This window comes from Magnolia sinica, chromosome 12 (genome assembly GCF_029962835.1).
Source record: "Magnolia sinica isolate HGM2019 chromosome 12, MsV1, whole genome shotgun sequence".
Lineage (NCBI taxonomy): Eukaryota > Viridiplantae > Streptophyta > Magnoliopsida > Magnoliales > Magnoliaceae > Magnolia > Magnolia sinica.
In genome coordinates this window covers 1,935,234-1,956,832 of record NC_080584.1, presented here as the reverse complement: position 1 = coordinate 1,956,832, position 21,599 = coordinate 1,935,234, and the positions used below count along the sequence as shown (strand labels likewise).

General features: G+C 38.3%; 1 protein-coding gene across 3 annotated transcripts; it reads right to left on the bottom strand.

The window, feature by feature from the left end:
• Window positions 1–915: 915 nt before the first annotated feature.
• On the bottom strand, window positions 916–15,618 carry LOC131220764 (DNA-damage-repair/toleration protein DRT111, chloroplastic). 3 transcript variants are annotated; one of them, XM_058215596.1, is made up of 4 exons: window positions 15,494–15,618; window positions 7,527–7,581; window positions 6,490–7,433; window positions 916–1,393 (listed from the first exon to the last, which is right to left on the bottom strand). In XM_058215596.1, the coding sequence occupies exons 3-4, from the start codon at window positions 7,378–7,380 to the stop codon at window positions 1,097–1,099; spliced, it is 1,188 nt and encodes a 395-aa protein (XP_058071579.1). In that variant the 5' UTR covers window positions 7,381–7,433; window positions 7,527–7,581; window positions 15,494–15,618; the 3' UTR covers window positions 916–1,096. The 3 variants fall into 3 exon arrangements, with proteins under 3 accessions (XP_058071579.1, XP_058071577.1, XP_058071578.1); XM_058215594.1 differs by having other exon boundaries at window positions 7,517–7,581; window positions 15,494–15,617; XM_058215595.1 differs by lacking the exon at window positions 15,494–15,618 and having other exon boundaries at window positions 7,517–7,596.
• Window positions 15,619–21,599: the final 5,981 nt, after the last annotated feature.

Sequence of the window (21,599 nt, the reverse complement as noted above, 5' to 3'; positions counted from 1 at the left end):
TGGTCATTTTGAACCGGTTTTCAAACGGATATAAACACAGATTATCAGATTATCAAACAGACTAAAAGAGTGACCTGAAAAATCAAACAGACTAAAAGAGTGACCTGAAAAATCAAACAAGCCCGAAATGTCAGTGATTACCTCCAACTAGACAGGCTACAGGAATCTCCAGCAACCTAATGAAAGTATCATATGTACTTGTCAGATGTCAACCTAAGCCCAACGAAACCGGAACTCTTCTGCACTTAACACAACGCAACCCAAATATACGTGATTATTCCCAACCCAGCCCAAATGTGCTCAACCAGAACTCACCCCCGATTAAAATAGGGTTCACATTTTTCAACCTAAACCTAAGGACCTTCTTGATAACACAACTTGTCAGTTGGAAGCCATAGATGGGCAGTGCTGCAAAAGAACCCAACAAGCAACAGGGGTGGGACGTCCTGCGGCCAATCAAAACATAGCCAACAGGGAGAAATCGGAGGAATCGATTGGCGGACGGGGACACTGTTCCGTTCTGCTCCATCCATCACCTACTGCTGTGGCCACCGGATGAGCAGTCTATAAAAATTAAAAAAAGCCAGGGGTGGGCCCCACTTGTGAGAAACGCAAACAGGGCTCTGATTCATGGCAAATGAAACTTGTGAGAGGACATAACACATCCATGTCATGTTTGTTATCAAGCACTCAATATCCACAAAAGTAGCACATGTGCAAGATCTGGACCTTTCATCTATTGGGCCTGCAAACGATAAGATTCCCGAAAAAAAATAAAAAAATACACCAACCCGATCATCTCAGATATCGATTGGGGGACACTTCAACACCACAAATAGGCTGTGGACCTTCAATGGGCAAAAATCCCCCTCTCAATGGCTAGGATCATCCCATTGGTGTAATTTGTGGCATACGGCCCATCAACATCACAGTCCACATCTCATACATGTATGGCACGTGCAAGGAGAATGTCACTGGAGAGTTTCTCATAATAAAAGCTTAGCACCCAATTGACAACTTCTAATACAACAGAAACTCCAAAACCAATGACCATTTCCCTATCTTCCCTCCCATTTCAGTTATATATTCCTTACTTTCAAGTGTAGCCTGGAATTTCGCCCGGCCCCGGAGCCAGCTCGTTCCTTCCGAACCTCTCCTCGTCGTAGAATGAGGCCCGCACCACCCTCCCACCAAAGAACCGGCCGTCGAGATCGATCAGTGCCTTCGTCGTCTCCTCGGACCTCTCAAATTGCACAAAGATCCTGACCGCCTCGTCTACCGGGAAGTCTGGCTCCGTGATCTCGAATATCAGGACCCGTGTCACCGTCCCATACTTGGCACACTCGGACGCAACCTCATCTTCCAGCTCATCATCCACCTCTCCCGGTCCCACCTACAAATGCCAAGGAGAAGCATCAATGGGCATGAGTCCACATTCATTGTGAACAGGATTCGCCCCCACAAGAACCAACGCAACACGCATGTGCAAGATAACGGGCCATTCAAGCAGTCCACCCATCAGATCAGCTTCACGAATAGGTCATAGGTGCTTGACCAATTTTTCAGCAGCCAACTATTAACAACAAACATGGTGAGGCCTGCCCGGTGAATGGCCTAGTATCTCACACCCATGACAGATTGGGGCAAGTCCAGTAAACAGGAATGGTTAATCATAACGACCGTTAAGCAATTGCTGCAATCCAACAGATTTAAATTACACAAGAAACAGGCTGTAACCAAAGTGAATGATGATTTGAAATTCAAGCAAAAAGTTTCTACACTTCCATAGCAGATATCATCTTGCTAGAGTGTGTATGTGTGTGTGTACAATTACTTGGTTACAGTCAAATAGATTGTAAGTTATAGCAGTGAATGGGCAAAACCAAGTGGGCTCATGATTTGGTGATCACCACTGATCTGGCGGGCAACTCCGTGTATGGAGTTCCCTGAAAATCTCCCTCATGGAGCACCCTTCAATCAGAGGCCTGCAAATGCTTGTGGAAAAAGATGAAGAAGAAACAAATACTTTTGAGGCCTCCAAAGTTTGAATTGCTATGATGTTTCAATCTGGAAGAACTTCTAGACATTCCCCATCCATGGTTGGGCTCCCAGATCAACAGTCTGGATAAAAGATTCATCAGGAATCATAGAAAAGGATCACATAATCCTCTTAATAAAATATAGAAAATGACACTTTAAGAGATGTCTCTATATGATGAAAGCTACAAATACCACAAATGTGGTTCTGTTAGGTATACATGATAGGAAGCTTCGCTAAGCCCACAAGCATGTGGTGGATCCCTTGCCCATCCACACGCAAGCAAATCTGCCAAAATGGCACAAGTGCATCAGATCCAAGCATCCCTTCAGGCGGTCCACTTTGTTTAGACATTCTGGCATCAAAATCCGGCAGTTTCACTCAGTGGCCACCTGAGACAATTTTTTTCCCGGCCATTCATTTGTTTTGTACACCATGGCTCAGCCTACGTCTTCCTGATTTGTGCCATATTGGCACATGTGCTCATATGTGGATGGGCATGACTCCACACGCATGTGGGCTTAGCAAACTCATCTTGGGGTATCAGTGAAGCAGAAATCGTCATTATCAGCCGGGTTGAGTGCATCCCAAGCAAAAGCAGGGTTGCTAGCGCACCAGGCCTAGCTTGGTTTGGCGCTGGATTTTGATCTGGTCAAGCCAGGCCTATTCAAGATTTTGATTTTGTTAGGCCAAGCCCTTGGTAGGAGATCTACACAAGTCCTCTATGAATTAAATCAATTTAATGGATTTATTCTTAAACTATTGAATTATTCTTAAACTTAGATTTATTAATGAAATAAATTGAAAATAGATTGTTATAATTATTAAATATAAGTTAATCATATATTGTAGATTATTAGTTTATAATAATCAAGCAACTTAGGATTCATTTGGTTGTGAATTAAATCAATTTAATGGATTTATTCTTCAACATTGAATTATTTGATAATATGTTTAATTTATTTTGAAATTATTGTTGAATGTTAAAACTGATTTAAATTTAAAGTAATAGAATTGCAAGGTTAGATATAATTTTAGAGTGATTAGATATAAATTAATAAGTTATATATTAAATTGATTAAAAGTTAGAGTCGTAAGTAATAAATAAAATAAAATAAAATATATTATTCTAGAATTTTATTTGAAACAAAAATATTAATATTATTATCTTTAGAGTTTTATTAGTAGATGTAAAATTTTATTTGATTATCTACTTATTAAAAGTATAGTTGTATTCATACAAAAATTGGAATCTCATGCTTGTCCAGGAATTCCAGCAAAGTCAGGGATTGCTGTCATAAATTCCCTGACTGTTTCAGAATGCAGCCTGTACATTCCTGAAAATCCAATCTCAGTCTGTTACAGTTAACAGCCTAATTTTCAAACAATTCCAGGGGTTTATTTCTAACAGCACTAAAAATTAACGATATTGTTTTAAAAATCATGAATTTATTGTATTTTGTTTAAATGAGATCGTTTGCTATAAATGTATTCATTGTGCAAAATTTATCTCATTCATATCATACATCATTATCATTTGATTTATGGAAAAATAAAAGAGAGAAAAATGAGGAATAGTATGAGCAAGTAGGGCAATTGTGTCCCTTGGGTGAAAGACTCTAAAGCCAGCAAGTAGGACAATCGTGTCCCTTGGGTGAAAGACCTTAGAACCCGTTGGATCCTTTAAAGTCTCCTTTATGTATGACATATGAGTACAATCGTATGCGCGGACACATGTCAGAAGTATAACTGGAGTAGTATGACCAGTTAACGTATAAATAGGTCCCTCATCACGAGCTACCGGTGCGTGGGCATTAATGCAACATTGTCATACACTGAGAATGGTGTTGTAATTAATGATGAACGTTTATTTGATTATTTATGTGGATTCATGGATAGTATCGCATGCATACCATTTTTGCATTCTCTGTACACGATGTTATCATAAGCTATGTTGTTACATTTGTTTTAAATATATCACTTCACTTGAAGACATGTGAAATATAGAACTTCAGATTTGTGTATGAGACGATCCTACTGAGTTGTTATACTTACATTAATCTAAACCATATAGGTGTCAAGTTGGATTATTTCGAACAAGCGAGCCTTTATTATTAGTTTGCATTGTTATTAGGTTTAGTTTGAAATTTTTAAATGTTAATGCAATAAGTTAAGTAATTTAGTTTAATTAGTCACTTAAGTTGTAGATGGTATGGTACAATGTCCTTTAATTAAGTTTAGAATTAGTAGTTATCCTCATTTATTTGAATGTACATAGCCTTGTGGAATTAAGTATTTTTTTGTGCATTGATGATAATATATTAATTTTATCCCACATGCTTAGAATTTGGGTATTGGATAGCCCTACTCGGGTACCCGAATTCTGGGGCATGACACTCATAACTTCCAAGGCCCGCCCCATGGCATCCTACAAGAAGCGGGAAAGTGGGAAGTAGGAAACATTAGTATTTGCAAGGGAAACAGACTGAACAATGGTTGGCACACGAAGGAAACGGCTTGAAATGATAGCCTCACTAACAATTTAACCGACAAGGGATAAAAAACAGAAAGAGAGAGAGAGAGAGAGAGAGAGAGAGAGAGAGAGAGAGGAACTTTTGAGTAGTCTTACTTAGATTAGATTCAGGAGCACTAAAGAGGCAAAAGAGAAGGAATAAGGATTAAGGTTTTTTCCCCCCTGCAATGCATTCATTAATGGGGGCAACCAATCAATGATTCATGTAAATCACAACCTACATCCCACAGAGGCAACCCAAAACACAACTCCTAGAGTCAACTCATGGTCCTGGAGTCTTTAAGTAGGAAAATGATATAGTAAGCCATCATCATCATCTAAGCCTTATCCCAAGTAATTGAAGTCAGCTACATGAATCTTGTTCTGCCTATTCCACTCTATCAAGAACCATATCCACAGTACAATAGGTCATCAAATCTTTTCTTACTACCTCCATGGCTCCACCCACATCCTTTTGGGCCTTCCCCTCACCCTTTTAGAACCTTCAACTTGCACCAACTCACTCCAAACCAGTGCAGTCCTTGATCTCTGTTGCACGTGACTGAACCATCAAAGTCCACTTTCCCTCTTCTTCTTCTTCTACTTCTTTTTTTTCTTTTTGAGAGAGACCACTTTCCCTCATCTTATTACCATCTAAGTGGCAAATAAAGTCACAGTTTAAAAATTCTTTTGGGACTTCTTTCTAAAAGTGCATTTAAGATATCACCAAGGCACACTGCGATCGGTGGCTTACCACAGTTTGGCACACCATGGCTTACAGTATCATTTCCCCTTTAAACAATGGTTCTACAATCCTAGGCATTAACCACATGTTTCATCTGCTATTGGAAATTCACGTTAGCAAGCATACTTCATCCATACATTCTAAAATTCTACTGTTCTAGGCCCTAACCAGTAACTACATATGTTTCATCTGCTATTGGAAATTCATGTTGGCAACAACACTTCATCCGTACATCCTAAAATTTTAGGTCCAAAAGATAAAGTGATTCATCAGCACAACTAGATGGTTTAACCTGCTTATGAAAATATAACATCCAAAACGTTATTCTCAGGATTTTTAAAGTGCTTAATAAGCTCAAGCTGCAAAACAGTAGCATATTATTATAACAGTGAAAATGTATTAATCTTTGATAGATCTTTATGAAAAGGAGCTGGAGCACTAGAATAGGTAAGAACCCACCCCCAAACGAGTTTTCAAGTGTTGAGCAAGAGCAGTAAGAAGGAATGTCAAGGGGCAATCAATTGTAATTGTTAGATTGTCTGTGAGTTACAATTTATACAAGTTATAACACCCATTTAAAAGTGTGTAAGAGCATGATTCAGAACACCATCCACTACATATAAAACTGCCAGATATGTATCTTCTTCTTTTTTTCCTTTTGATTGATAATGAATTTTTTTTTAAAGGAAATGGGAACTTATTCGAGAAACAGAACTACAACTGAGAGCAGGAAAAAAAAAAACAGGCGAGGACATCCCTGATCCCACTGATATGTATCTGTTTTCACCAAGTGACACAATGCAATTTTTTATTGCAGATACAAACTTTAATAGGTCAAAGTTACACCGATGCAAAAGGGTTCTCAAGACTCCAACATGTTAAAGCTTGTTAGGGTGACCTATTCAAGTACCTTTTCAAATCCTTTTTATCTCTTGTTCATGTTTTTCTATGCTGTTTTTCCAAACCTTATTGAAGCGTACACCATCTGTGTTTTCTTTGCTTTCCTTTTGGTTTTAATGAAATTAGTCATCACTAAGAAAAAGTAAAATGAAAAATGAAAAATGAAAAACAGATCTAAAGGAAATTGAAACAAATTTCATGAGAGAGAATGCATATGGACAAAGGTATGGAATCTTGTGGGAATATCAAGCCATCAAAACTATATCCACTTTCCAAGGAAATAAATATGCATACCATGTTTCGGAGCAGCAGAACACGAGTAGGTGGGCCATTCAAGTTCACACTCTTCGGCTTCTTCTCTGATCTGGATTCACTAGCATTCACAATCACTCCAGCCCGTCTATCTGTCTTCTTTGCCATCAAAGGAGTAGTTATCCCCTGCTCCTGCTTCCCAAGCCCCTGCCCTTCCTTCCAACCCATCTTTGCCATCATTCGCTGTGCGGCGGTCATCTGACCACCTGCACCAACACCAAGCCCAACTGAACCCGACTTCCCAATAGTAAAGCCATCTCCAAGAGGTGGTGGAGATGGTGACCTTGGTGCTGCTCCTCCCAAATTCCCACTCATTGCAGCCCGCCGTTTCCATGCTTCTTCACCGGAAATATTCAGGGCTGATGACCTTGACTCACTGTGATCCCGCTCCTTTTCCCTCTCTGCCACCTCTCGTTCCCTCTGTTCCCGTTCCCTCTCTCTCTCCTCCTCTTCTTGTCGCCGCCTCTCAAGCTCTCTCTTCATCTCAGCCTCCACTGCCCGCCTCTTCCTCTCCCTCCTGTACTCTTCATAGTCGTTAGGCCTCGCAGGGTCGTACTCCTCAACCACAGTTGACGTGACTCCAACGAGTGCAGGTTGGAACGATGGGCTTCGCACCCCATCATCGTGCAACGTTGACGGCAGAGCAGAACTTAGCACTTTTGTCTGCGGTGGAACTGTGGTCTTGGGTTTGTTTTGCGACTGTTGGCTTTTCAAAACTGACTGTGGTGGAGCGAAGACAGATGATGGCTTACGAAGTGTGGGCGGTGCCATTTTTGTGCTACTTGACCACACCGCAGAATTGGTGCTTCTCTCTTCATCAGCAGGTGGTGCAGATGAAGGCGGTGGGAGGTCACCATACAGCCCGCCTAGCATTGCTCTTCTTCTTTTCTTTTCCAAGAATTACAATGCGCACATGGACCTGATTTCTGAATTTACGCACGTAGAAGAAAGTAAATAGCTGACATTTATCTCAGATGCATCAAAATAGAGACTCTTTCATTTCACTTGCCTCTAATCACCTTCTTTTTAAGAAAGAGAAAGCAAAAGGTGGAACACCATATGATTGCTTGAAATCTGCCATGGAAGTAACTAAAATATCAGATAAAGCTAACAGATAATCAGATCTTAAAACACTGAGTTGAAAAAGTCACAAGTCATGACATAATATTATACGACACCAGAACATCAAATTTTTTACCCATTTGATAACATGATATACATAGCAAAATACAGCAAAGGAATTTTGAAAGAAAACAAAGAGCAGGAAAAATCAACAAATTGGGAGTTAGAACATAAAGTTCTACAGAAAATAAAAGACTATTACGGTATTAGATTTTGCAAGAATTAGCATTTGTGAGGAAGATTGCTGGACCAAAAAATGAAACACAGAACACACACAGAGAATTAGATTTTGCAAGAATGAGCATTTGTGAGGAAGATTGTTGGACCCAAAAATGAAACACGGAACACACACACACATTAGGAACAATATTGTAACCCCAAGAACACGAGTGTTTGGATGGTTACAAAAAAACATGTTTGGATGATCCCAACATAAACAAGGCCGGCTCCAACATCCCCCAGGAAACATAAAAACAAGGCAATTAATTCCAACAACCAAACAGGCCCTTAGAGTTATCGTCCTACGCACGGCAAGTGTGATGAATTGATGACCCCTACCATCCACCCCGTAACCTCCACCATGGATTGGCCACTAATCAAAATTGCATCAATTGAATGACCCTAACCATCCTATTTACAAACTTCTTCCTGTTTGACACGAACCATTGTAAAACATTTTATCTATTAGCATCCAAATTGCATACTGATGATTGTACTGATAGGATCATCTGATCAGTGTCACATTGGTCAACATCCCATTCATGGTTCCACATATACAGTCACAGTACTCCAGAGGACCAGAGCATACCAATATAGCCCCATATGAAGTAAAATGATAGATACACCCCCTGTCCATTTATACCTGCACCCGAAGCAGACACTTTGAAATATATTCTTTTCTACAATGCACTCGCCGAATTTTTGCACAGCTTGGGCCCATGGTTTGGATACGATGGGCTGCACCGTAGATGGCATGTGTACTAAAAACATCCTAGTTGGAAATTTTATAAACCTTCACTAAGTGGCGATCAAATGGACAGTTGGAACAAAAAAAAAAAAACACAACAATTGACATTCAACTGAACAAAAGGCCAACTATTCTATGTCTACAAACTTCCAATCAGTTATGGTGACGTGGCATTGGCATATAGGCTATGAGTTATATTAAATAACCTTGTTGATGAAAGAGTTGTGATGAGTTGAGAAAAATCCCAAACAACCAGTCCAAGGGTCCATAACCATGGAGGCCCCAAAACCATATCATAGCCACCCCAGTGGAGCAAGAAGAAATTGGTTGTGATTAGAACACCTTGAACTTGAATTGTTAGACCAGCACACCTTCCCTTGTTGGCCAAGCGATCTCCATTGGCTACCATTACCTAAAATTGAGCACCACCTTGAACCGGTACCTGGGACTTGCAAATGGCCCTAAGGTGTGCTCTCATTGTCAATTAATAATCAGTTGTCATTGTAGAAGCCCTCCAACCTGCATTGTCTGCGGATCGATCAAACCAATTGTGGTGTGAAGTGATATCTCTAGTGAGGCGAGGCTTCCTCTAATTTGATTGGATAATTGAACGATAACGATGTAAGATGGAACATTTGAACATCGAGGCATATCTTGTCATTCAATACGCAAATGAAACAGCTCACTAGATGGCTCATTAAGGCCATATGTACGGTTTGCAAGCCTTTCAAACTGAGATTAATAGTCTCAGACCATGGTCATTTGACATAGCTAAGGGATCCCACATAATCCTCACACTCCATGGGTCTAAACCTCATGTTAATCGTTGTGACAAACTCCGCTGATGCAGGCCCATGATGCACCTAGGACCGCAGCCTACTTAGGCTCAACTACGCCGACTATATGGCCAAATAAAATGTAGGCCCATAGCCCGCTGTAGGCCCAACATGTGCTACTTTTTGGGCTGATTATTTATAAATTTGAGAATTATTATTTACTACTTTTTTGGAGATATGAGGAGCTGATTTAAATATGTGATTAATACGATTGAAGAAATGGGTTGGAATTAGAGATTTGATTGCCTTCCATGTTTGTTTTTTATTAGGCATTTGTCATATGAAGAAAAATTGGATTAGTCTGTAATAAATTGGGATTGATTCTCTTATAGAGATTTCAATAAAGGATTCCTTTAGGATCTATAAAAGGGGGTAGTGGTGTAAGAGTTGGAGATTCGAATTTTTCCAAGTGTGGTTTTTTTCTTTAACTTTTGTAAGAGGAAAGGTTGATATCAATAAAAGTTATCTCCCTCTCTACTCCATTGTTCTTGTAAGTATTTTTTAAAATTTCTTTGCAATTTGGATATCAAGATCTTGAATAAGAACTCGATAACTAAGTTGTACCGTTTTGGTATCAGAGCGAGTTGTCTTTGGGAATTTTCGACTCTTCATCATCTTCTAATGGCATCGAAAGAGATGACATAGGAAGAATTCGCACAAGCAACTCAATTGATCCGCGCACTCCTAGAACAGGTAGATCAACTAACGCATGCAGAAGGCAATCTCACTAATCAAGTGGGGGAGCTCCATCATGGAGGAAATCCAAAGACCAAAGTTGGAGCATGTGGACACGTAGGGGAATGTCCCTATAAATGTCTCAACCAGCAACGGGTAGCCCCGGCTTATGAAGACACCAATGATCGAATCATTCAATTGTTGGAACTTGACAAAGGACCCAGAATTAAAGTAAAAATTTCGGAAACAATGAAGCAATCCATAGAGTCAAAGGAAAAGTTGACACATGAAGTGATTGGTGCATTAATGTTGGACCTACACATGAATTCACCGATATATCAATTGATGGATCCAATGATGGTGACAGTCAAAGACATGCAAGTAAGTTTCAATACTCGAATTGAAACATCTTTATAAAAGATGATTGTGACACAAAAAATGGGGCAAATATTTCGGGATCCACGACAAACTTTAAAGTTACAACAAACAAGTTGGCACCCACAAAAGCGTAGGTGAAAAAGACATCATCTACAGTGGACTCCAACAAAGGTCATGTTGAGCCGATGCTTAGGGTTGCATCATCAACTTCCACCAAAGAAGAACATGATTTGTTGTAGTCCAAAAGTTGAGATTGGTTCCCAACTCAAGGACGAGTTCTTTCTAAGCAAACGAGAATTGATGCAAGCCCACATCCTACTTAGGCTCATCTAGGCCAACTATATGGCCCAACAAAATGTAGGCCCATAGCTCACCGTGGGCCCAACATGTGCTGATTTTTGAGCTGATTATTTACAGATTTAAGAATTATTATTTACAATTTTTTATGAGATATAAGGGGTTGATTTAAAGATGTGATTGATATGATTGAAGATATGGGCTGGATTTAGAGATTTGATTGCTTTTTATTAGGCATTTGTCATATGAATAAATATTAGATTAGTTTATAATAAATTGTGATTGATTCTCTTAGTTGTAGAGATTTTAATTGAGGATTCCTTTAGGATCTATAAAAGTGAGTAGTGGTGTAAGAGTTGGAGATTTGAATATTTTCTAAGTGTGGTTTTTTCTTTAACTTTGTAAGAGAAAGGGTTGATATCAATAAAAGTTCTCTCCTCTACTTCATTGTTCTTGTGAGTGTTTTTTTTTTAATTTCTTTGCAATTTGGATATCGAGATCTTATTGACTCGATAACCGGGTTGCACCATCCGGCCACGCCAAATGAGACTAGAACTTCTCATACCAGTGGAACCACTGCAGAAACTCCCCCTCCATGTGGAAGGAGGCGATGGCAAGTCGTTGTTCCATAGCAGTGTTATGGTAAACAAAAAATTGATTTAATCGATATACCCAATCAAACGAGTCAGTTCCGTCAAATTTGGAAAAATCAAGGTGTATAGCTCGTGTTTGTATAGCTCCGTTGCACCACTGACGGCCCAAATTTCACTCTGAGGTTAGCAATTATTTGATCACCCACCCAATGCATCTACCTAATCTCGCATCAAGTTTTGGGATATTTGGCCGTACTTGAAATTAATTGACATCAATAATTGAAGGATCTCCCCAAGCCGTTGCTCATACTGGTCGATGGCATCTTGGAGCTACTTCACCACTTCTTCCACTTTTCTTGCTCACGTACCATCAGCCATTCCCAAGGTCAACAGCTCCAATACCAAATGGAAGAGTCAATCGTTTCTTCTTCGACCAATTTTTGAAATATCAAAAGAAGACATCGGTTGGATCCACTTCGATGGAGATCATGCCTCCTATTTTCTGGAGGGAATTGTTTTTTGGAAGAAAACTCATCATGAATCTTTCATGAACAAGGCTATTTAATACAACTCATAGCTTATAGGCTAATGCCACCTCACCGTAATAGTAGAGACCTAACAATAACACATTCTCCCACTACCAGGTAACTGACTCCACCACTCAACTCATATGACACGTACAACCTTTCTTTGAGTTATTGATGCAACCAAATGCCCACACAAGCCCATTGATCAAGATTTGAAGAAAATGCCCACATCTCACACGTGCACACCCCGCACGTGTGTACAAGAAAAGAACCACCTTCCTTTTTTAGCCCATCACCACTTCCCATTTCTTTCAAATCTCTATAATAGGAAATTTGCTCTCTTTCGTATCTTTATTTTAGGCAGGGAATAATTTTAAATATTTTCTTATCTAAGTATTTCTTATTTTAGGCATTTTCTTAATTAGAATGTTTTGTTATTTAGGTGCGTTCCTACTTTCATAGATTTTTAGATTTCATATTTTTTATTACAGATAGTAAGGTTGATTATAAAATAGGACCTATGGCCTATGGAATAAGAAAAGCTTATTAATATTCTCTTTATAAAATTTTCTTATTTTATCTATGGTGATTGTTAAAGGGAGGGAGAGTGGTATCTAGTTCTAGACTAAAAGACTGTTGAGCTTGCTCACAGTCTTGCATTTGTGATCTCTAGCATTCAACTAGAGGATTGTTGGGTCTTTTCCCACAATCTCTTTCTTTTCTTATTGATTTATTTGGTTTTCCTTTTGGATTTGCATCAAATTGGTATCAGACCAACTTCTACTCTTGGGAAATTGGAAAAAAAAAATGTCATGGATAAGAAGATGTTCTCATGTGCCATATAATTATCCCTATTTGGATTCCCATGCCCTTCCATATCCATCGCGCTATTCGTATCCAAATTACTTCAATGATCAAGATCGCCATTCATATCACCTTAAGTCATATCTAGAACTGTACACGAGCAGGTTAGCTCGGTACTCGGATCGAAACTCTATTCAAACCGGGTCGAGCCATTTTTTGGGAGCTCAGAACATTTCGAGTCAAGTCCGAGCTGGACCTGGCTCAACTTGGTATTGAGCTTGACTCGACTCGACTTGAATCGAGTTTTAAGTGCATATATAAGGGTTTTAAATATTAAAAAAAAACCCCATTCGCCCAACCCTAACCCATTTCGCCCAACCCAGCAACCTTAACCCAACGAGCAACCAGCGCCCAAATCGCCCGACCCTAACCCATTTCTCCCTCCCTTTCGCCCAAATCGGTCGTCCGTTCGCCCAATACTCTCGCCATTCTCCACTGCCCGGCGAAATTCCTCCTTCCGGGGTCTGTCCGGACGACCTCCTCTCCCAAAGTGAGTCATCTCCTCCCCTCTCTCCATTTTTTCCGGCGAGTAGCGTCCGTCTGAGTAGCGGAACCTATTCGACCAATGACCACTGGCTCGAAGACTTGAACTCGACTCGAAAATTCAGCTCGAACTTGGCTCGAACTAGACCGAGCTGCTGTTCCAAGCTCGAAGGCCGAGCCGAGCCGAGCCGAGCACAAGCTGAGACTCAAGCTGTCCGAGTCGAGCACAAGCTGGGCAAAGCTCGGCTCGACTCGACTCGTGTACACCTCTACTCATATCCATGTTCATATGTGACTTATGGTGATTGCTTTCAACACCCTTCTTCACATGTCGGGCATCTTGTCGCACAGAAATGTCAGTGATGCCCAAGAATATTCAAAAGATGAGGAGGGAGAACTTGCAAGAGGTCAATAAGGAGATTAAAGCATTTAAAGAAATTGCAAATGAATTCAAGGAATTCAAGGAGTTTGTGAGAGCTTGCTTTGAGCCCTTGATTGAACAGGAAAAGCTTTATGGGCTTCAATCTGTTTTATCTAGCATTCCAAGGAATGGCGTGGTTATAGATAGTGTGGCAACCCAAAAGTAATCCTCATTTGGATTGGTTGATGTATCAATGGCTATATCGGAGAAAATTTAAGTAAAACCAAAAGATCAGTTGACAAATGATCTATTGAAGAGAAGTTTTAACATATATGGTCGATCTGATGGTCAAAGAGATGGATAATGCTACAATCATAGTAGCAAACTCCATAGAGGTCAACACAATAGTACCATCTCAATATCAACCAAAGTATGCAAATCGGAAGACAACGGTGACCAAGGGGCTACAATCAACATCTAGAACATGGAGGACCAACAAGAAGAAAAAGAAAAGATGGTATGCGTTTCAACATCGTATTATGCACAAGTTACCCATTGAGCATTTAGGTCTTCACCATCTGCCAACAAAGCCAAGGAAGACACGCTACAAACGAGGATCTTCGCATGAGATTACGACTACTAATTTAAACTCGAGGATGAGTTTTTTTCCAAAGCCGGGTGGAATTGATGCAACCAAGTGGCCACACAAGCCCATTGATCAAGATTTGAAGAAAATGCCCACATCTCACGTGCGCGCACTCCGCACGTGTGTACAAGAAAAAGACCACCTTCCTTTTTTAGCCCATCACTTCCCATTTCTTTCAAATCTCTATATTAGGAAATATGCTCTCTTTCATATCTTTATTTTAGGCAGGGAATAATTTTAAATATTTTCTTATCTAAGTATCTTCTTATTTTAGGCATTTTCTTAATTAGAATGCTTTGTTATTTAGGTGTGTTCCTACTTTCATAGATTTTTAGATTCTATATCTTTTATTATAGATTGTATGGTTAATTATACATAGGACGTATGGCCTATGGAATAAGAAAAGCTTACTAATATTCTCTTTATGAAATTCTCTTATTTTCTCTACGGTGGCCGTCGAAGGGAGGGAGAGTGGTCTCTAGATATAGACTAAAGGACTATTGAGCTTGCTCACAGTCTTGCATTTGTGATCTTTGGCATTCGGCTAGAGGATTGTTGGGTCTTTTCCCACGAGTTCTTTCTTTCCTTATTGATGTATTTGCTCTTCTTTTTGGGTTTGCATCAGTTATTCTAGGACTCTCTACTAAACCCACTACTAGGTAAACTCACTCAACTCATGACCAGCATGGATTCTCATGCAGCCCCATGCACGCATCAGTGGATCTTCTTACATTTGTGTGTGATTTGAACTTTCAATCTAGTACGCCGCACTTCATTGCGATTAGTTTCTTTCTTGATCTAGTTGCATTACCACCCACAGATCTTGAGCCTCCATTTTAGAACGAATGTAGACGATTGCTACATTCTACTTTTACCCACATACTCCAAGGACAGAAGTCACAGAGCTAAGATTGTCCTATGGGAGGATATATTCATCCCATGGTTCACCCATGGCCAGGCCCACCAGATCAACAGTCTGGATCGCTGAGCCATTGGCCCCTTTCTTGCAAACAAAAACCGGATATTGTGTGCATGCTCTCGAGTCCAATATCCTATCAACGGTCCGTATGTCATGAAACGGGATTTTTTTTAAAATGAAATTGGCGAGAGATTGAGGTTTTAAAAATCCCGTATATTGTGCATATGCTCGGGTCTAAGATCCGCTCAAAGATCTGCAGAGTAAAATAAAAATCCGAAAAGGGGGAAGATTGAGGTAGAAAATGATATAAAAAAATACCTTCTTTCTGATTCTTCTTCTTCTTCTTCTCAGGAACGTACGTCCCTTCAAATCCAAAAAGATGCTGAGAATGAGAGAGAGAGAGAGAGAGAGAGAGAGAGAGAGAGAGAATGAAGAGAGTTGCAGAGAGATGGAGAGAGGAAGGAGGTCAGGCAGAATTTGTAACTAGGGTTTCCGTTTCATTTGCGGTGGAGCGAGGGACGCGGATTAGCTACTGACAGGTCGAGTTGCGAGACTCGCTACTCAAGTGACGTCACCAAGTTCTGTGGGCCCCACCATGATGTATGTTTTGTATCCACACCGTACATCCATTTGGAGAGATAATTTTAGGGCATGACCCAAAGAATGATTCAGATACAAAGCTCCAGTTGACCCCACCACGAAAACAGCGGGGAGAGTGACGGCCACCGTTAAAAACTTCTAAGGGCCACAAAAGTTTTCGATCGAGGTGATATTTGTGTTTTCCATTCTTTCATTTCAACGGTGGCGTCACTCTCCCCACTGTTTTCTATGGTGGGGTCCACTACTGCTGGAGATCTGCCTCATTCTGTCTCGTGCCATCAAATGATCTTTCCAAATGAATGGACGGTGAGGATACAACACTTATATCACGTTGGGGCCCATAGAACTTGGTGACAGCGAGTACTCCAGCACCGCATGACACCTGATGCTCGGGCACTAATGTGTCCCCACCATTATGTTTAGTTTTATATACACCATCTATCCATTTTTCCAATTTTTCCAACTCATTGCAAGGCATAGGCCAAATTCAAATCCTAGGTTAATCATATTATAAGAAACAGTTGTGATTGAGCACCCACCATTGAAAACTTCTAATGGGGTTATAAAAGTTTTGAATCAAGCATATATTTGTATTTTCCTTCTACCTATGCCGGCGTGATCTAATAAACAGGTTTGATGGCATGTAGACATTACTGTTAGCCCTGGGAATAAAGATTGAACATGTGATCTCAAAAGATCTACATTGAATTTCAACATTGATATCATAGGGTAAGTACCAATTTGGTGCAGTACAAATTTTATGGTGTACTTCATCGGAGATCTCTTATTTAAATAGAAAAATCAATATATATTTTTAATTGATGTGACAACTTAATGATATACAAGTGTTATCATTATGATTATACCATTTATATCCATACATATTAAAAATCGGACAAAATACATTATGTTGTATTTTGTTTTAAAATAAAATTAAAAATTGATTTTTCAAATTTTGGTGGTTTCCCTCCATATTTAAAGTTTGGTGTTTTTGAGGTATGGGTTTTGTCCCACATCGGATTTTACAAAGGAAATTCTCTTGTTTATAAGATAGGTTTTTTGTCTTGCACTTGAGCCCCATTAAGGGAGCATGTGAATTTGGTCATGTGGGGGCTATGCCAATAGCTCTAATCTATGTCATTAACCACACACACGCACGCGCGCTGAGTCGAGCCGTGCCAAGCCGAGCCCGAGCGACGGGACGGGCTGGGCGTGACGCAGGTGCAGGTGCGGTGTAAGTGTACTCGCGTGGGTGTGTGTGTATAGATACTCACGGGACTTTATTTGCGAGAGTGTACTCGCACTTGCGTCTTTTCGTTTTAAACAAGAGAGATCCATCCTTTCCGTTTGGTCGCACTTGTTAGGTTTAAACCCAACGGACCTAACATTTTGTAAAGGGTGCTTATGCACCATTTCGGAGTCTATATAAAGACTTCTAATTCCAGTTTCAAATATACGAAATTATTATCTTTATTATAAAACTCTCTCTGATACGGTTTTAAGAATTTTACTTAGTTCATAACCGAGTCAACTCAACACTTTCGGATTAAACTGCAAGTGGTTCGAGCCCGTGTATAGTGAGTACATCGTTGGGACGGGGTCGTAGTCGTTGTATCCTGGAGGTCGATTGCTCTGGAAACCTGTTGCACTTGGGACGCTTTCCAATGGGAGAAAATTCGATTTCAATCCGAGTGACTCAGTCACCCCTCAACTCAATTCAATAAGCTCCTCTTTCTTAAAATTTTATTTTCCTTTTTTGGTTCTCAATTTTAATAGTCTATTTAATTCAATTAAATATTCTAACAATCTTGAAATCGAATTTGCTGAATTATATAAACTATGACTCGAACTATTCGTTGGACAATGCTTTAAACGGTAGAAACAAAATTTGATGTTCGCTCTGACCACCCTAAAAGTTTTATACATTTTATCCGAATCATTTACCATAGATCTAGCAAATCAAACTGAAATAACAAATGAAAATAATTATAAAAACTATATTCTAAACTCTTTATCCAACGAACCATATGATGTGTATGCTTCTTATGTGTCTGCTAAAGACATATGGACTGCTATAGAAAAGAAATATATATTGAAAAATGCAGGTACTAAGAAACATGCAATTGCTAATTTCCTTCATTATAAAATGATAGACGATAAACCTGTCAAAAATCAGATTCACGAATTTCAAAGTCTAGTTCACGAACTATCGACAGAAGGAATTAAGTTGGATGAAGTGTTTCTGTCAGGAGCGATAATAGAAAAACTATCACCCTCCTAGAAAGAATATAAAAATAAAATGAAACATAAAAAAGAACGATGTTTCTTTAGAAACCACTATCGTACATATACGAATAAAGAAGACTAATAGAATCAGGGACCAAAAAGAAAAAAGAAATAAGATAAATTCAAATGCGAATCTTGTGGAATCAAGTTGGACAAATAATAAGAAAAATGACAACTGTCATAACTATGGCAAACCTGAACATTACCCAAATGAATGCAGGCTAAAAAAGAATAATGCAAACAATCAATTCAATAAAAAGGGAAACTGCTACAACTGTGAAAAGCCTGGGCATCATATTAAAACCTGTAAGCTTAAGAAAAACAAAGATAGACCGCAGGCTAATCTTACAGAAAGAGGCAATGAGTCTGACATGGTAGTAGCTATGGTGTCAGAAGTCTTCCTTGTAAACAACTTGAAGTGGGTACTAGACACTGGTGCAACTAGGCACGTGTGCAGGGATCGTAGCATGTTTACCTCCTACCAAGTATCAGGAGATGATGAACAGGTGTTCATGGGTAATGCTATAACACTCCAGTTGTAGGGAAAGGAAAAGTACTTCTGAAACTTACGTCTAAAAAGACTCTGATGTTGAATGATGTCCTGCATGTGCTCGACATTAGACGAAACTTGGTCTCTGGTTCGCTCCTCAATAAGGCTGGTGTCAAGTTAGTATTTGATTCATATAAGCTTGAAATGACTAAAAATGAAATTTTTATTGGTAAGGGATACTGCAGTGATGGTTTATTCATTGTAAATGTATCCAATGATAATAATAAGAAGACGTCTAGTTATGTTTATATCGTTGAAACTTTTTATCTATAACATAGTAGATTAAGTCATGTGAATATAGTATTTTTGAAGAAAATGAAAAGATTAGGTTTATTATCTAATATATCTAATGAAGAATTCGAAAAATGTGAAACAAGTGTATAATCAAAATTCATTAGAAAACCCTTTAAACGAATAAAAAGATCATCTGTTCTATTAGAGTTAATACACAGTGACTTAGGTGATTTTAAAAATCACATGTCTAGAGGTGGAAAAAGATATTACATAACTTTTGTAGATGACTACTCTAGGTTCACTAGAATCTATCTGTTAAGGAACAAATATGAAACTTTATATGCTTTATCTAAGTATAAAATTGAAGTGAAAAATCAGTTAAATATAAAAATTAAAATACTTAGAATAGATAAAAGATGTGAATATAAATCTTCTCAATTTAAAAAATTATGTGAAAAAATGGAATAGTCCACGAAACTACAGTTCCTTATACACCAGAACATAATGAAATAATAGAACGTAATAATAGAACTCTAAAAGAGATGATGAATATCATGTTAAACAGTTCAAGTTTACCCTCAAATATGTTGGGAGAAGCAATTTTGTCTGCTTGTTATATCCTAAATAGGATTTCTTCTAAATCTTTTGAACAAACACCATATGAACTTTGGAAGAATCATGTTCCTAGTTATAAATATATTAAAGTGTGGGGATGTCTTGCTAAAGTAGGATTACCTAAAACTAAGAAAATAAAGTTAGGTCTTCAAAAGACCGACTGTGTATTTATAGTGTATGTACAAAATAGTGCAGCCCACAGGTTTCTGGTTTTAAAAATTAAGGATAATATTTTATATCTTAATACAATTATAAAAGCTAGGGATGTAGAATTCTTTGAGAACGTATTCCCTATAAAATCTAAATTTATAGGAATAGAGGAAATCAATGAATCAGATATTGCGTTTACTAGTAAAAATACATACGAAAAAGTAGTACAAGAAACACAACCAAGAAAAAGTAATAAGGTTAGAAGAGAAACTAACGTAGGAAATGATTTTTTCACCTTCTTAGTACAAGATGATCCTATAACGTATACAGAAGCAATTAACTATTCAGATGCAACATTTTGAAAGGAAACAATAAATGATGAGTTAGAATCTATTATATCTAATAACACTTGGGAACTTTTAGACCTACCCCTTGGAAACAAACCAATAAGCTGTAAGTGGGTATTTAGAAATAAACTAAAACCAGATAGAACTATTGATAAGTTTAAGGCTAGGCTGGTAGTGAAAGGTTTTAAACAAAAGGATTTAATAGATCACTTTGATACATATTCCCCTATAACTAAGATTACAATTATTAGAGTCTTAATAGCGATATCCTTCATATATAAACTAGTAGTACACCAGATAGACGTTAAGACGACTTTCCTAAATGGAAACTTAGAATAAGAAATACATATGGAGCAACCTAAGGGTTATAAAATATCAGGTAAAGAAAATAAAGTATGTAGACTAATTAAATCACTATACGATTTAAAACAGGCTCCTAAACAATGGCATAAAAAATTTGATGGCGTTTTAAAATCAAATGGTTATCATATAAATTATGTAGATAAATGTGTATATAGTAAAATTTTTAAAAATAATTATGTTATTATATGCCTTTATGTTGATGACATGCTTATTTTTTAAACTAATATTAAATTAGTTAATGCAACTAAGAAATTCTTGTCATCTAAGTTTGAGATGAAAGACTTAGGAGAGGCTAGTGTAATATTGAGTATTGAAATAATCAGGAAAAATGGTGTTATTATATTATCACAATCTCATTACATTGAGAAGATATTGAGAAAGTTTAAGCACTTTGACTGTTTATTTATCAGTACTCCTTATGATTATAGTGTGACTCTCATGAAGAATACAGAAAATAGTGTGTGTCAATTGGAGTATTCCAGAATAAGTAGTAGTCTCATGTATCTAACAAACCACACTAGACCAGACATAGTTTTTATAGTAGGAAGGCTAAGTAGATATACACATAACCTTGGAAAAGTGCATTGGAATGCCTTGTCTAGGATTTTCAGATACTTAAAAGGTAGTATGGCATATGATTTACATTATAATGGTTTTTCTGCTGTATTAGAAGGATACAATAATGCTAACTGGATCAGTAATTTATATGAGACAAAATCTACTAGTGGATATGTCTTCATTTTAGGTGGAGGAGCAGTCTCTTGGAAATCTACTAAACAGACATGTATCGCTCGGTCGACTATGGAATCCAAGTTTATTACCTTAGAAAATGCTGGATCAGAAGCTAAGTGACTTAAAAATCTCTTAGTTGATATACCATTGTGGCCAAAGCCTGTATCGGCCATGTATATTCACTGTGATTGTCAAGCAATTATAGCGAAAGCAAAATGTAAAATATATAATGAAAATAACAGACATATTAGACTCAGACACAATATAGTGAAACACATGTTGTGTGATGGAGTCATATCTATTAACTCTGTGAGATCAGAAAAAAATCTGGAAGATCCTCTGACCAAAGGAATATCTAAATGGTTAGTCAATGATACATCGAAGGGAATGTGACTGAGCCTAATATATGAGCTGTCAGTGTCGGCAACCCAACCTATACAAGTAGAGATCCCATGAGATAGGTTCAATGGGTAAACAATAAGACACGAGATAGACGATTGCACTGAGTTATATAAGCCTCTTCCATGGTGTACACTGCGAGCAACAA